General features: G+C 40.4%; 1 protein-coding gene across 1 annotated transcript; it reads right to left on the reverse strand.

Moving 5' to 3' along the window:
• Positions 1-4,963: 4,963 nt before the first annotated feature.
• On the reverse strand, positions 4,964-14,841 carry KCNJ8 (potassium channel, inwardly rectifying subfamily J, member 8). The gene is made up of 3 exons (XM_011955127.1): positions 14,566-14,841; positions 13,261-13,704; positions 4,964-6,629 (listed from the first exon to the last, which is right to left on the reverse strand). Exons 2-3 carry the CDS (start codon positions 13,632-13,634, stop codon positions 5,729-5,731), a joined length of 1,275 nt encoding a protein of 424 aa, XP_011810517.1. The 5' UTR covers positions 13,635-13,704; positions 14,566-14,841; the 3' UTR covers positions 4,964-5,728.
• Between the last annotated feature and the right edge of the window lie 1,109 nt (positions 14,842-15,950).

A 15,950-nucleotide genomic window follows, 5' to 3' on the forward strand; every position in this document is an offset into this window, starting at 1 on the left:
CGTGATAAGTAATTTGGGGAAAGGACTTACAATCTAGAGGAGAGAGATGTCTAGGATATTCAAAAGCTATATAATACCAGTTATTATGAAATAACCAATAAATAGAGGTAAATGTGTGGGGATAAAAAAACCAAATGATTTAGGTGGAGAATTTCAGAAGATTTAGTAAAAACAATAGTTTGTGGTAGAGAAAGCACAGAATTTCAATCTCAGCAGCTTGCAGAATGTGAGTGAAGCATTCAATAAACTTGAAGTTTCATAAGGTATTCTGGGTAGGGTTAGAAAATCAGGCAGGAAAGGTGTGTTGGAATCAAACCACAAAGAGTCTTAACTATCATGTGTAAAGAATGTGAACTTTCTTCAGCAATCAATGGCAAATAAGTGAAGCCCTTTGAAGTACTATATATCTTAACTTCAGTTTTACAGACAACTGTTTCAGCCTCCACTTTTCCATACCCACTGAAGCAATCCAATAGTGTGTGGAAATCCAGATTTAATATTTTTGTTCCTTCAAATAATTAAGATAAACTCAGTGTAAGGCAACAGTTTCATTCCAACTACCCCTGGGAGTATTGGAGTGGAGGAAGGAGTGCCATATGGTACAGCCAAGAAAATCTTCGTGAGAACTGGAACACCTCTTGAAAAGAGTATTCATGAAGATGTAAATAACCTAAAATGAAAGTGGACTCCAATGTAATATTTTGATCTGAAGTTAAAGACTGATTAAGATTTTCATGAACTTAAACTTGAATCTGTGCGATTATCAAGGGGTGTAATTGAGAGTCACATCCTTGCTAGGTCTGTGGGGAAATTCCCATCACCATTGATGAGAATTGTGCATAAAGATCATGGGAAGAGCATGGCCCTTGGGTTTCCTCTTAAACAGCCTGTAGGATTTGTTATGGTTACTTTAATGCACTGGTCCTTGGAGACACTAACTACAGTTCTGCCTCTACCTTCCATGCTGAAAATAACAAAAGTTGGGAGTGGGAGTCCCAGGAGATGTAGATGTCTTTTCATTCATTCTTCTTTATCTACAATTGATTTATTATCAAAGGGAAAAATTCTGGCTCCATGAATGCCAAGTCGCTAAACAACAACAACAACAAAATGAAATCCAAATATTGGAGGGGAGAAAATGCTGCCCTATGTTCATTAAGTGACTAACTTTTCTGCAGGTTAGACTTTCTTTGGGAACTCAGGTCATTTCCTTAAGCTGCTGGGAAACTGTCAGTTCTGAGACACACTTACATGTCAGAACATTTTGGCCAGGGATATTTGGACAAGGGCAACAATGATTTTCTTTAGAGAGAGTCTTGAGCTAAGATGCAAACAATAAGGAATTGTCGAATAAAACTATGGTATGGGGATAAAGCAGGGAAAAATGATAGTTCTAAGGACAATGTTCTATTTTCTCATCCAGCTCTCAGCAAAGCTGTATGTGCAACAGTTCTAGATCTTCTGCTGTCTTCCCATACCTGCTCAGTAACTAGCAGTATGTTTGGATTTTGATTTTGAGGTGAAAGTGTCTCTTTTCCAATTCTGGCATGTATTCCAGTTTATCTTACCTGATACTTTCCATCTCTGATTACTTACTGCAGAATCAGCATATACCCGGGCTATCAATTTCTGCTCCTCCTTAAAGAAAATAGACACACTTAGTTATTTTTGCCAGATGGTAAATGTCAGACCCGGCAGACATTCAATATATATTACTAAATGAATAAATATATGATAGACAAGCGCAAGCAGAAATCTCTGTATGCAAAATGTTTCCTTTTTACATGTTGTAGTATTTTACACATGACAATGCTTGAGGACAGGCAAGTGTCTGTTAAAGGTGTCAAAGGATCAGGAAAAGCAACTGGGAGTGGGCAGATATAAGGGCCTCTGCTGCAGAGGTTTCAAGAGATCAGATTCATGTTGCAGAGTTCTTTTTTTTAATTTTTTTTTATTATACTTTAAGTTCTAGGGTACATGTGCATAATGTGCAGGTTTGTTACATATGTATACTTGTGCCATGTTGGTGTGCTGCACCCATCAACTTGTCAGCACCCATCAATTCATCATTTATATCAGGTATAACTCCCCAATGCAATCCCTCCCCTCTCCCCCCTCCCCATGATAGGCCCCAGTGTGTGATGTTCCCCTTCCCGAACTGCAGAGTTCTTTTATCTCTGTCCTAGAGAAGAAGAGTAATGCATTGAATCAGTCATTTACTAAGAAGCCAATTAGTTTGAAGGTAATCCTTTTTTTTTTTTCTTTTATTGCCTTTTGCCTTTTTTGAAATAAAGGAAATCCTTTATTTCAAGTGCTTGTCCTGGGCTTGTCCTGAATTATACTCTTTTAAGCCCTTTGTATATGTTAACTCACTTAATCCTCACAACAAATTTGTGAGGTAGATACTATAGTCATCCTGATTTTATGTATGGAGAAACTGAGGCACAAAGAAGCTAATTTTGTCAAGGCCTTACAGATGCTAAATGTTAACATTGAAATTGAAACCTAGGGAGTCTGGCTTCTGGGTCTGTTTTTATAACTATTACACTATACTTCCTCACGAGGTGACACTCGAGCAGAGACTAAATCATGACAGGGGAGACTCATGAGGCTTTCTGAGGGAAAACTCTCCAGGTAGAAGCAAATCCATGATGCAGGAGCCATATGTCTCTTTCTCAAAGAGCAGAAAGGCCAGTGTGGAAAAGTATGGGAGTCACTGAGGGGAAGAGTGCTAACAATGAGATGTAGTGGCTTGTCGGCCTTGGTAAGGATTTTGGTTTGCATTTTAAGAAAAATAAAAAGGGCTGGGCATGGTGGTTCACACCTGTAATCCTAGCACTTTGGGAGGCCGAGGTGGGCAGACTGTCTGAGCTCAGGAGTTTGAGACCAGCCTGGGCAACATGGTAAGACCCTGGCTCTACTAAAATTACAAAAAATTAGCCAGGTGTGGTGGCACACGCCTGTAATCCCAGCTACTCAGGAGGCTGAGGCATGAGAATCTGTTGAACCTGGGAAGCAGAGGTTGCAGTGAGCTGAGATCGTGCCACTGCACTCCAGCCTGGGTGACACAGTGAGACTCTGTCTCCAAAAAAGAAAAGAAAAAAGAAAATGAAAAAGGCAGAAGAGGGCTTTAAGAAGAGGTTGGTCATGTAGTTTGACTTGTGATTTAAAAAAATATTGTTCCTGCTGTATGTATTGTGGAGGTGGAAGAAAGGGTAGAAGCAGAGAACCAAAATACTGAATATAAATAATATTTAAACAGAATATGTAAGGCAAAATCATACATGTACACACATATATGTACAGAGTCAGTCTTATCTTCTAAAACTATATAGTTCTCAAAATTGCTTACCCAGTGAAATATGTTTTAGCAAAAATAGGTCACAAAATCATTTTAATACTCTCTAAAACATTTTCAGATTTTTAGAAATTGCTGATAGAACCTGTGGTTTGGTGTGGCTCTCTCTAGCTAAATGATGTCCCTGTCTGAGCCACAACTTGACATAGGGAGCCCCTCATAACCTTTCGTTGACATGCCCATTATATTGACAGTCATTAGGTCCTTGACACTCAGCATTTAGTTGCAGCTGGAAGGTGGCTCGGGGAACTGCCTGTACTCCGTAGCTAGCTTTGCCCCTGGTGCTAGGGAATTCTCTAGACCCTGGACATCTCAGCTCCACTATGTCCTGACATCAACTGCTGCACAGCCTGTGTCACCTCTACAAACGTTGGGCTGCTACTGAGCAGCAGGAAGCCGCTATCCATGTTCTTATTGCTGGATCAGTGGCAGCTGCCTCTGAGTCTGCTCAGCTGCCCTGGGGTGGGAAGGTGGGAACCTGCATCTGTTCCAGAATTGTTTTGAGGTCTGATATCCATCTCCGTAGTTGCTGTTGGGTTAAGTTTTATTACGATAGTCTTTAGCAACCTAGACAGAAATGTTTTAATATTCAAACAGTTGTTACAGATGCACGCATACATACTGGGTAACAAGTATCCTTGCTTGGACTATGAAGGAAGTGGCGGAGTAGAGAGAATTGGTAATATTCAGGATATATTTTGAAAGCAGAGCCAAGAGGTAATGGCTAATGGATGGCATGTAGGGTGTGAAAGAGGCAGCAAGAATGACTTCCAGGTCATGACTTGATGCCCGAGTGATTGGAAGAAAGACTGGGAGGAGGACAGGTTTTGTGAGTGAGAATGAAGCATTTGGTTTTAGACATAGTAAGTTTGAAACGCTTGTTCAGTATCCAAGTGAAGCCTCAGGTGCCTGTTTGATCTGTGAGTCTAGAGTTCAGAGGAACAGTTAGAACCCTTTCAGGAATGATTAACTCAATGACCTGATAAACAATTTCCATTCACCTGGTGAGAATCATGTGTCTTAAGACAGAACATTTCATAATTACCTGCCTATTTCAATGTTCATAAATACAAACCCCCAGATCTGTGTGAAAGATTTCACAATAGTTCAGCTTTCTGATATTTAGCTATATAAAATGTAAGAATAAGACCATATATAGCTTGTTAACCTAGTACTTCTTTCTCCTCTCTCATCCCTTCCTTGAAGAAGCAGGCACTAAAGATGCTTAAATGAAGCGTTGATTGAAAATCTCACTTTAGCAAATGAGATAATGCTAAATCTATAAATACCAAGCCTAAATTCAGATATTACTGGGAAGGAAGTATAGTTTTAAGATGGGAGATTGAAGATTAAAAAAAAAAACTTATAGCATTTTTATGGTATGTCAGGCTCAGATTGAAAAACCAAGAGGACATTTTAAAACCTGAAATAAAATCAAAACAAAGCAAAAAAAAGCTAGTTTTGGAGCAAACAGATTTGAGAGAGAGGAATCTCAGAGTGAGTATTATCACTTTGACATCTCTGTTATATGGCTCTAAAAACATCTTTTCTGGAGTTTTAACTTGGGATGATTTTGTGAAACAGGAATCACAAAACTACAGTGAGTACAAAGAAAATGTTTTAATAAAATATTCAATACAGTATTTCCCTGTGGGAATTCTAGAAGAAGAAGCTGAAGGAAGTGATTGTCACTGTTGGGAACCCAGTCCTAAATGAGACAAGACTTAGCTTTCCTCCAAAGACACCTTGTCCAGCTCTGCCCAACAGGCTGCAATGAGATGGACCAGGAGACCTTCAGGAGTCACCGACAGACCAAGTGAATGAACTGAATCCACTTACAAACAGATCCACTTAAACGGTTTTTGCCTCAGGCTTCCTACCAAATGCAGTATCATGGAGACAGGAGAAGGTTGATATACAAAAGGCATTAACATGATTTTGTTTTTTCTCCTCCTATTCTATTCGCATTTACAGAGTGATCATTAGTAACAGAGAGATCTGTGGTTTCACCAACTAAGCATTTCAAACAGATTTCATTTCTTGACTAAATTCTGTGCTCAAGGCCTGTTACTATTAGTAATTCTTGTGTTTCAAATTGAGAGAAACGAGAGCATACCCACCCCTACACATAACTTAAGCATGTCACTGAGAATTCTACACATATGAAACAAGCATAAGCCATGAATCCTCCACTTTGTGTGTTACTTTTTATTACTACAGAAAGTGCTGTTGCTTGAATATGAATATCATTTAGTGTAATAAAATGTGGAAAGACACATTATTGTGTTCCAGCTCTGGTTCAGTCTGACAGTGCCTGGCATAAACCATCGAAACTTGATAAAAGACTGTCTTGGGGGGGTTATCTTGCTGTCATGATTCTGAGGTGTTTTGATTCCCTTCTGGAGTCATAAATTGCACCTTTGGTACCATGAGGGAAGAGTTGTTCCTTCGGATAGAATTGTTCCTCCTCATGGAATTGTTTCTTCTCATGGAGTTGCGCTTCCTCAGAGAATTCTGATGAGACAGTTCACTCTTTTGGAGGGTCTGAATAAGGATGGAAGGTTTCTCATCCAGCTCTCGGGCACTGCACCGTGGAGCAGCTACCTTAACAGTATTGCCAAATTTGGAGTAATCCACAGAGTACACTCCTTCTTCCTCAGTCACAATGGACACAAAGCGGTGGCCCCATTGGATCTCCTCAGCGATGTAGGAGGTTCGTGCTTGTGTGGTGATGCCAGTAGTTTCAACCACTCCTTCCAGAATAACTATGACCTCCAAGTCTTGGTTGGCCAGGTCAGTTGCTGAGATGTCATACAGGGGGCTGCGCTTGTCAATCACGTGGCAGATGATCAAAGGGGCCACCAGAAAAATGTTATTGCTCTCAATTGGGTTATCAACAGGAATGTCTAGTTGGTGAATAGGGACCACTTCCCCTTCAGGTGTAGTTGTTTTCTTCACCACCTGGATGCGCACGGAGGCACTAATGATCATGCTTTTCCTCAGGTCACCCACTCGGAACATGAAGCACAGCTTGCCATTTCGGACGGCAATCACAGCATGGCGGCTGAAAATCAAAGTTTCTGCCCTTCTGTGAGCCTGAGCTGTTTTCATGAAAATGCAGCCTAACATGACCGCATTGATGATCAAACCCACAATATTCTGGAGAATCAAAACCGTGATGGCCAAAGGGCACTCCTCTGTCATCATCCTCCCTCCAAACCCAATGGTAACTTGAACTTCAATGGAGAAGAGAAAAGCAGAAGTGAAAGACCTGTGAGGAAGGATATCAGAAAAGAACACCATCAGGTCACATTTTGAATAATGAAATAATATGCCAGGCTGAACTTTTCATTTTCTTCCACTAGAGACTATTAAATGCTTGCAGACAGACTAGCCAACTTAAACTTGTAAAATGCCAAATTCTAAACTGTGTTTAGAACAGTCTCTCTCTCTCTTGCATGCATCTACCTCCAGACTTCTGGAGATTAACATTCTATTAATTCACTGAGTTCCTTTAAGCTAAGGCCTAATTAACATTCTATTAATGTTTCACATGGGCTTAACTGTGTAAAAGATTAATATATTTTTATATAAAGGCATATTTTACATTGCGAAATACTTCACTTTCACAAAGGCACAGTTTACTCTGTAAAACTTTCTACCAGGTGGATGTTTATTATTTATTGCATATCTATGTTTAGGAGACTTGAGTCATACGGAAGGTACTGAGTACTGAGTGAACTTATTATTTATAATCTTTAAAATCATATTCATTAGCTAATACTTATTTTGTATCTCATATAGAAATAGTACAGTGCTAAAAAAACTGGTATAAAACACATTATTCCAAACAACTAGTATTTTCAATAGAAGGGAATGGTTTTCCATTTGGAAAGAAAAGTGTCTTATTGATGATCTAATTTTGTTCTTTTAAGTCAGGGGTCCCCAAGCCCCCCAGGTCAGGGACCAGTAGTGGTCCATGGCTGGTCAGGAACTGGGGCACACACAGCAGGAGGTGAATAGTGGGTAAGCCAGCATTACCGCCAGAGCTCTGCTTCCAGTCAGGTCAGTGGAGGTACTGTATTCTCATAGGATAGCGAACCCTATTGTGAACTGCGCATGTGGGAGATCTAGGTTACCCCCTCCTGATGAGAATCTAATGCCTGATGATCTGAGGTGGGATAGTTGTTTTATCCCCACACCATCCCCATCCCCCAACCCCATCAGTGGAAAAATTGCCTTCCACAAAACCAGTCCCTGGCTCCAAAAAGGTTGAGAAGCGCTCCTCTAGGTGTTCTGGAGAATACTGAAATGATGAAAGGGAGAACTAGAGGCAGAAACTAGTAAATGACTGTGTCAAGATCTCATACAGATATGCCTTATTCTACTCTGCTGTAATGTACTTTGCAGATACTGCATTTTTATAAATTGAAGGTCTGTGGCAACCTTTGTACAGCAAGTCTATTAGCACAATTTTGTCAAAAGCGCGTGCTCACTTTGTGTCTCTGTGTCACATTTTGGTAATTCTCACAAGATTTCAAACTTTTTCATTATTATTACATCAGTTACCATGATGTGTGATTAGTGATATTTGATGTCACGATTGTCATCGTTCAGGGCAGCAGTCCCCAGCCTTTTTGGCAAAGGGACTGGTTTTGTAGAAGACAATACTGGGGGGTGTATGGGGAGAAAATGGTTTCGAGATGAAACTATTCCACCTCAGATCATCAGAAATTAGATTCTTACAAGGAACCCGCAGCCTAGATCCCTCACCTGCGCAGATCACAATAGGGTTCACACTCCTATGAGGATCTGATGCCCCCACTGATGTGACTGGAAGCAGAGCTCAGGAGGTAATGTTTGCTCCCCTGCTGTTCACCTCCTGCTATGTGGCTTGGTTTCTAACAGGCCACAGGCCAGCACTGGTCTGCAGACCAAGGACTGAGAACCCCTAGTTTGGGGCACCATGAGCCATGCCCATATAAGGTGACAGACAATCAATAAATGTGTATGTTCTGACTCCTCCACTGACCAGCTGCTCCCTTGTTTCTCCCCTTTTCCTTGGGATTTCCTGTTCCCTGAGACACAGCACTACTGAAATGAGGTCAGTTAATAGCCTTACAAAGAACACTAAGCGTTCAAGTAAAGGAAATATTTGCTGCCTCTCACTTTAAATCAAAAGCAAAAATGATTAAGCTGGTGAGGAAGGCAAAAGCCACACTAGGCCAAAGGTTAGGCGTATTGTGCCAAACAGCCAAGTTGTGAACAATGGAAAGAAAAAGTTTTGAAAAAAATTCAAAGTGCTACTCCAGTGAAGACACAAATGATAAGACAGCGAAATAGCTGCATTGCTGACATGCAGAAAGTCTGAGTGGTCTGGACAAAAGACCAAATCGGGCACAACATTCCCCTAAGCCAAAGCCTAAACTAGAGCAAGGCCCTAATTCTCTTCAATTCTATGAAGGATGAGAGGTGAGGAAGCTGCAACAGTAAAGTTTAAAGCTAGAAGAGATTGGTTCAGGAGGCTTAAGAAAAGAAGCCGCCTTCAAAGCAGAAAAGTGCAAGGTGAAGCACCAAGTGCTGATGGAGGAGCTGCAGCAAGTTACCCAAAAGATCTAGCTAAGAAAATTAGTAAAGGTGGCTGCACTAAACAACAGATTTTCAGTGTTGAAAATGAAAAAGCCTTCTATTGGAAGAAGACGTTACCCACAACTTTCATAGCTAGACAGAAGTCAATGCCTGGCTTCAAAGCTTCAAAGTTCAGGCTAACTCTTCTTAGGAACTAATGCAGCTGGTAACATCAAGTTGAAGCCATTGGTCATTGACCACTCTGAAAATCCTGAAGCCCTGAAGCATATAAAGTGACTCTGCCTGCACTCTATAAGTAGCAGTATAAAGGCTAGAGGACAGCATATCTGTTTGCAGCATGATTTATTAAATATTTGAAGCCCACTGCTGAGACCTACTGCTCAGAAAAAAAGATTCCTTCAAAATATTACTGCCCATTGACAATGCACCTAGTCACTCAAGTGCTCTGACGGAGATGTAGAAGGAGATGATTGCTGTTTTTATGCCTGTTAACACAACATCCATTCTACAGCCATGAGTCAAGGAGTAATTTCGACTTTCAAGGCCTATTACTTAAGAAATTTACATTTCATAAGGCTATTGCTGACATCGATAGTGATTCCTCTGATGGAGCTGGGTAAAGTAAATTGAAAACCATCTGGAAAGGATTCATCATTCTAGATGCCATTAAGAACATTTGCGATTCATGGCAGGAGGTCAGAATATTAACATTAACAGGAATTGGGAAGAAGTTGATTGTAATTCTCATGAATAAGTTTGAGAGGTTCGATACTTCAGTGGAGGGAGTCACTGCACATGTGGTAGAAATAGCAAGAGAACTAAAATTAGAAGGGGATCCTGAAGATGTGACTGAATTGCTGCAATCTCATGGTAAAACTTGGATGAATGAGGCGTTGCTTCTTCTGGACAAGCAACGAAAGTGGTTTCTTGAGATGGAATCTACTCTTGGTGAAGATGCTGTGAACACTGTTGAAATGACAAAAAAGAATTTAGAAGATTACATAAACTTAGTTGATAAAGCAGTGGCAGGTTTTGAGAGGATTGACTCCAGTTTTGAAAGAATTTCTACTGTGGGTAAAATGCTATCAAACAGCATCACACATTACAGATAAATCTTTTGTGAAAAGAAAAGTCAATTGATGCAGCAAACTTCATTGTCATATTTTAAGAAGTTGCCACAGCCATCCCTACCTTCAGCAACCACTACCTGGATCAATCAGCAGCCATCAATATCAAGGCTAGTCCCACCACCAGCAAAAAGACCACATCTTGCAGAAGGCTCAGATGATTATTAGTATTTTTTAGCATTAGAATATTTTTTGAATTGAGATACGTACATTTTTCAGCCATAATGGTATTACATACTTATTAGATTACAATATAATGTAAATGTTGTGTATGTACCGGGAAACAAAAAAGTCTGTGTAACTGGCTTTATTGTGATATTTGCTTTATTGCAATGGTCTGGAACCAAAACTGCAATATCTCTAAGGTGTACCTGTAATTAATATTATACTAACTTGAATTTTCTCACTTTGGCCTAATCCTGTGAAAGAAGCAAAGGGAAGGAACCAAGAAGTTGTAGGATTTTCTTGGGAAGCTTTTTCAAATAGAACATCTACTCCCTATCTTAGTGAATAAACATTGATTTGATAGGCTGAGGTTGGATCTGGGTAAGAGGCTTTTGAAAAGTTCTCAGGTGATTCTCATTTACCCCCATATGGGAAGCACCACATTTATTACTATCAATTTATAACACTTAATTTCACAACTAGTACTGCTGTGGCTTCTTCATGGAAAAGGGATTAGTCCTATCTTTGCCCCCAACCCCAATTTCCAACTTCTCTAACTTTATAGAAGACAAGCCACACACATTAGCAATCTCTCAAAGTATTACCTATTTATTAATGCTATGGACAGCAGGTGAGAAAAATGTTTAAAACCATTTGAATACTTGGTATATACAGTGCACTTTGGTAGAAAACCATGAGGGATAAGCAAGAATACATGGATTATTCTTTTGATTAGTTTTTAAGTGGAGTGCAAAAGTTGCCTATTTCTTTTGGTGCTAAAATGATTCAGGGAAAACTACAGTAATTGCCTATTGCACCAGCTACCCACAAAAAGATATCTGGTAGAGCCCCAAAACATGGCGAAGAATAAAAATGGACCCCAGAGAAGGGGTATGGATAAAACACTGGTTTCTGTATCCATACTTCAGAGAGCAATCTAATGATAAATATCCCAAATGGTTTGTTTTAATGGTTTAAGAGACTGTTCATGTGGATATGTTATATATTGTTTAGGAATTCTAAATATTACATGTGGTACAAGATCCAGCTTTTTACTGACACTTGCTATGCTAAACAATCTCAGGAGATAAAAGTGTTTAGCTGTTCCTTTGTTCTGTTACAGAGAGAGGTAGGCTGGATAATATTGAGAAAGGAAATATATTGGTCTATTTTTTGACTCATATTAAATGAAGGAGTCAAAGAGACTCCTTGAAGGAGAAAATACATGAAGGAGGAAATGAGTCACCCTAAAAGAAGAATGGTCAAACATTATTTGGAAATACTGGCGAATATTCAATGAAAAATGTTGTTTCCAATTTTAGTGATATGATTGGACATTGAATTTACAAAGAGAAAAATGCAAAGAATTGGAATTATTATTAGTCACCTTTTAAATTCTCATTGGGAGAGAATGGGTATTTTTAAGGTTTGCTGTTATTATTTCTTTTATCTCTTTTTATCAGTATCTATCATATAATTTAGATTAAAAATTTATTTTGATATGAAAATGATTCACCAATTATCAGTGCCAGTAAGTTTCTTAAAGAGATATATTATAGATAATGATATTTGATCTTAGAATATCTATTGAATGTTTTAACGGATATTTTAAGTATTGTGTTTTCTTTATATCTGGTATACCGATAATTTCCTGTGTTTTCCAACTGCATTTTCTTTGAGACAACAGTTCGTGACAAGTTTGAAAACGGAAAAGAATATCTAATCAATATTAAAAGCAATACATCAGTTCAATAGTTTTTGCTCCTCAAAAATTGAGCTGAAATCTGTGGTGTGTGATCTCCGCGCACTAATGCTGCCTTCCTCCTTGAAAGGATGGTGGTATTGTAGTTACTTAGCAAATGGAAGGGTGGACAAGTTCACAGTCTGGGGTCCACTTTCTGCAGTGATATGCTAGCTTCATAAGGTTTCAGAGTCACTGGAGGTCCCATCCTTTGGGGAGACATTATGAACAGTCTCCTGGTATCATAATGCTTTTTCAAGTTTCCTTGCTTTGTGAATTATGTGAATTTAAAATGTTCTTTTAAAAATGTTTTGAAAAATTTTCCAGTGTTATTACTACTGTTTTGATTCACAGTGAACAACTTGGTAATTGATCTCTTTCCACCTCCCAACAACAACAACAAAAAATTAAGAAACAAATCACCTCAACTAAATGTTCTTAAACCATGTGAAAGTGAGAGAGGAGAATCACTGAAATCAAATTCAATTTACCTGTCTTTGAGATACTTATGATATGAGAAAGAAGCCAAAGTTAGGTAATCTAAGAACTGTCTTGTCCTTATTCTATTTAAACTTTGAAAGAAGAGTACAAAATTAAATTGCTTTTATATAACCCCTTCCATAAAATTTTGGACTAATTTTCATTAAAAATTAGCAATTTCTAGTTCTGAATCTTAGCACAACTTTTAATTTCTGAATCCTATGCAAGCAATCAGCTATGTTATGATAATCTCGATAAAGAAGGGATGATATTTATTTCATTTTTTAGTAGATTTTTAATCTAGGACACTCTCCCCCTAGGACCTCCCTATTTTTTTTTCTTATTATTTCTGAAAGTGCCATGGGTTAGAAGAGTCATAGAAAAATGTCCACTAGCATAATATTTTTTGTTGATCAGAGATACTTAACTGTGGACACTGAAACTACGGACAGCAGCTTTCTCATACTGAACTAAATGTGTGTGCTTTTGGAGTAAAGCACTCTGTGTTATCCTCTGAATTACAATTTTTTTTTTTTTTGATAACTGGTACAACATTTTCAAGGCTAGTCCAAAGGACTGAAGCTCAGATTTTCAGAGACTCTTCATCCATAAAGCTGCATTAAAAAAAAATATTTACTATGTTAGGTTTTGTTCTTTATTGTGCTTTTTTGTTTCTGAAGATTCTAAAACAAACCCTTTATTTCACTTTCAATTAAATAACAGAATGATAAGAGAAAAGGCATTTTGACATTTTTTTCTCTACTGTTTTCAACCCCTGCCTCATCCCACTACGTTCTTACCTGACATTAGTCACACACACAGTGGACTCCAAACCACTTTTCTCCATTCCACTTTTCTCCATGTAAGCATAGATGTCCCCATGGGCAAAGGCCACCAGCCACCACATGATAGCGAAGAGCAGCCAGCTGCAGAGGAAGGACATGGTAAAGATGACCAGCGTGTGGCGCCATTTCAGGTCCACCAAGGTGGTGAAGATGTCCTGCAGAAAGCGTCCTTGCTCACGGATGTTCTTGTGCGCCAGGTTGCAGGCCCCGCTTTTGGCGATGAAGCGGGCTTTGGGGAGGCGGTCTCGGATGCGCGGCTTGCGCAGGTTCTCCGCGGCGATGCGCGCCAGCACATACTCCTCCGGGATGATACTCTTTCTGGCCAACATCGTCCTGTCACCATAGCCAGCTTAGCCACCTGCCTGTCACCTGCCTCTCCGTCCCTGGACACCCGTCCTCCTGCACGAGGGAAACAGTTATTAAAAACTTAAAAATCCACCCTCTGCTCACCTCTTGGTCCTTGTATTCAAGGATATGTTTGTACATGCGCGAGGTGACATGCAAAACCAAAACTGTGATTTTTCACTAACCCAAACATAAGTCTAGCTTGTGCCTGAGTTCTGGGATCTCAGAAAAATTACTTGGTTTTAATAAAAAGAACTGTTTCAATTTTTCTTATCTTCTGAGCACATATGGACCTAGCCTTAGCTAAACAAAACCAAGAGCCTTCCGGTAAACAGCAGGCTCAAAGATAATTCTCTGCGACGAACCGCGTCTATAAATTAGTGCAAGACTACAGCACGTGCGTCAATCAAGAAGATTAAGACCAGTTGGGTGCACGATCTACTTATTAAAGTACTTAGATGATGTAGCAATATTAAAAGTAAAGAGGGGAAATTCCTCCGTTATTTTTAGAAGTAAGCAAAGGCCGTGACTCCTCGCGCAGTATAAATAACATGTAATCTGACAAAATTATAGTAAGTGGTGTGCTATAGAATTTATAAATTATAAGAATTATTTTAAATGCGAAAGAATGAGTTGCATCTAAAAAAAACAGTTAAAAAGGTTCCTGTGGAAATCATAATATTATAAATTGAAAAACTGAACACTGTTTTTTTTTTAAACAACTAAGGAATCAAATATACAAGGTGAGGGGGGAGAAAAAAGAACTAGACAACAGCCTGCGGGTTGCAGTAGGGGAGTGCGCCCCGAAAAGTCCATCCAACACTGCAAGCCTCTCCGGTGTTTTGCATTTTAAATCATTTATGGGGACGCGGACAGCCTCCACCTCCCCTCCCCCGGAGCAGCTTTGAAACTTACAGACTCCGGGCAGCGGGCGCGGCGGCTGGACCTCCTTGCACACGCCGGCGGGCCGCGGGCAGGTCCCTCGCTCTCCCATCCTGGCGCGCGGGACCAGGGGCCGCCCAGGCCGGAGGGACAGATTGGGGGCTGCGTGTCCTATGGAGAAGAGTTAAAATAATAAAAGGTGCAACTGAATCTAAACGCAGGGAGGGCTAGAGGAAGGGGGATGGGTGTAGATCTTCCCCTCCCCCTGCTCAGCTCAACTCCCTTGGCCACTTCAGTGGGAGGAGGAGGGACAAGGGGGTTGAGGGGGATGCTCCACAAATCAGCCTCCCAGTTAGGGCTTTGACGCACGCCAGACCTCGGAAGCCGCCGCTGTCGCGGAGTAGGGGGCAGGCGGGGAGGGGGCGAGCGCGAGTCCCCAGGAGGTAGGGAGCAGGCCAGAGGGAGGGACGACCCGGGGGAGGGCGGGACCTGCGGAGCCAGCTCCTTCCCAGTAGCCGCGACCCCCTGCCGCCAGCGTGACACACAAGTCTTTAAAAGGCTCTCTGCTCAGGAGAGAGAACTTTCAGAGTCCAAGTTCACTGACGTAAGGAGATTTAATTTTAATTTTATTTTGTAACCTAGGTAGATAACTGGGCTTCTTCATGATAACTGGGCTACTTCGGACGGAATAAAAGCAGAGAGGTCAGAAAATATTCTTCCAAGGCGTTCAAGCTGTGGGCACACGCAATTATTTACATTAAATTTCCACCTGCTAGGAGAGATGCAGGAGGACGATGTTCTGAAACCCACTCTAGTACACTATTTCTTCACCAGCCAAAGCCAGGGAATTAAACACACACACACACACACACACCCCTCAAAACAGCGACTGCGACCCCCGCCCCGCCCTATCCCTTAAGGAAAAAAAAAGAAAAGAAAAAAGAAACCACTGGCAGTGGCTCCCGATGGAGAAATTTTGCCCCAAACAGGGACCTCCGTTAACACTTCAGCGCTGATAAGGCCAGGTCACTCGGTCTTCAGTAATTGGTTGCTTTCTGAAATATTGCAGCTTCTTCCTCTGTCTAGATGGTCTGAATGATAAAACAGAGCATTTGCGTACAAAAAAGGTTATACAATAAACATCTATAGCTTTTTGAAAAGGAGCCAGCGAAGACAAATGTGCTTTTTCCCACAGGTCAAGCCTCCTGATTTTGGCACTTGCGTTAATGGAAACTTTAATTCTTGGAAGTTTCACATATTTTCCAAGACTCGGGCCGAAAGTGTATGGAGCATAAACAATGTATTCATTTAATTACCCAAAGACCTAAAATTAGTCTTTAATGATGACAAATTAAGAACATTTTTTTCCCCTTGTGGTTAGATCTCTTTAACCCCGGTAAGCCCAGGATCCTAGATTG

This window comes from Colobus angolensis, unplaced genomic scaffold (genome assembly GCF_000951035.1).
Source record: "Colobus angolensis palliatus isolate OR3802 unplaced genomic scaffold, Cang.pa_1.0 Scaffold11, whole genome shotgun sequence".
Lineage (NCBI taxonomy): Eukaryota > Metazoa > Chordata > Mammalia > Primates > Cercopithecidae > Colobus > Colobus angolensis.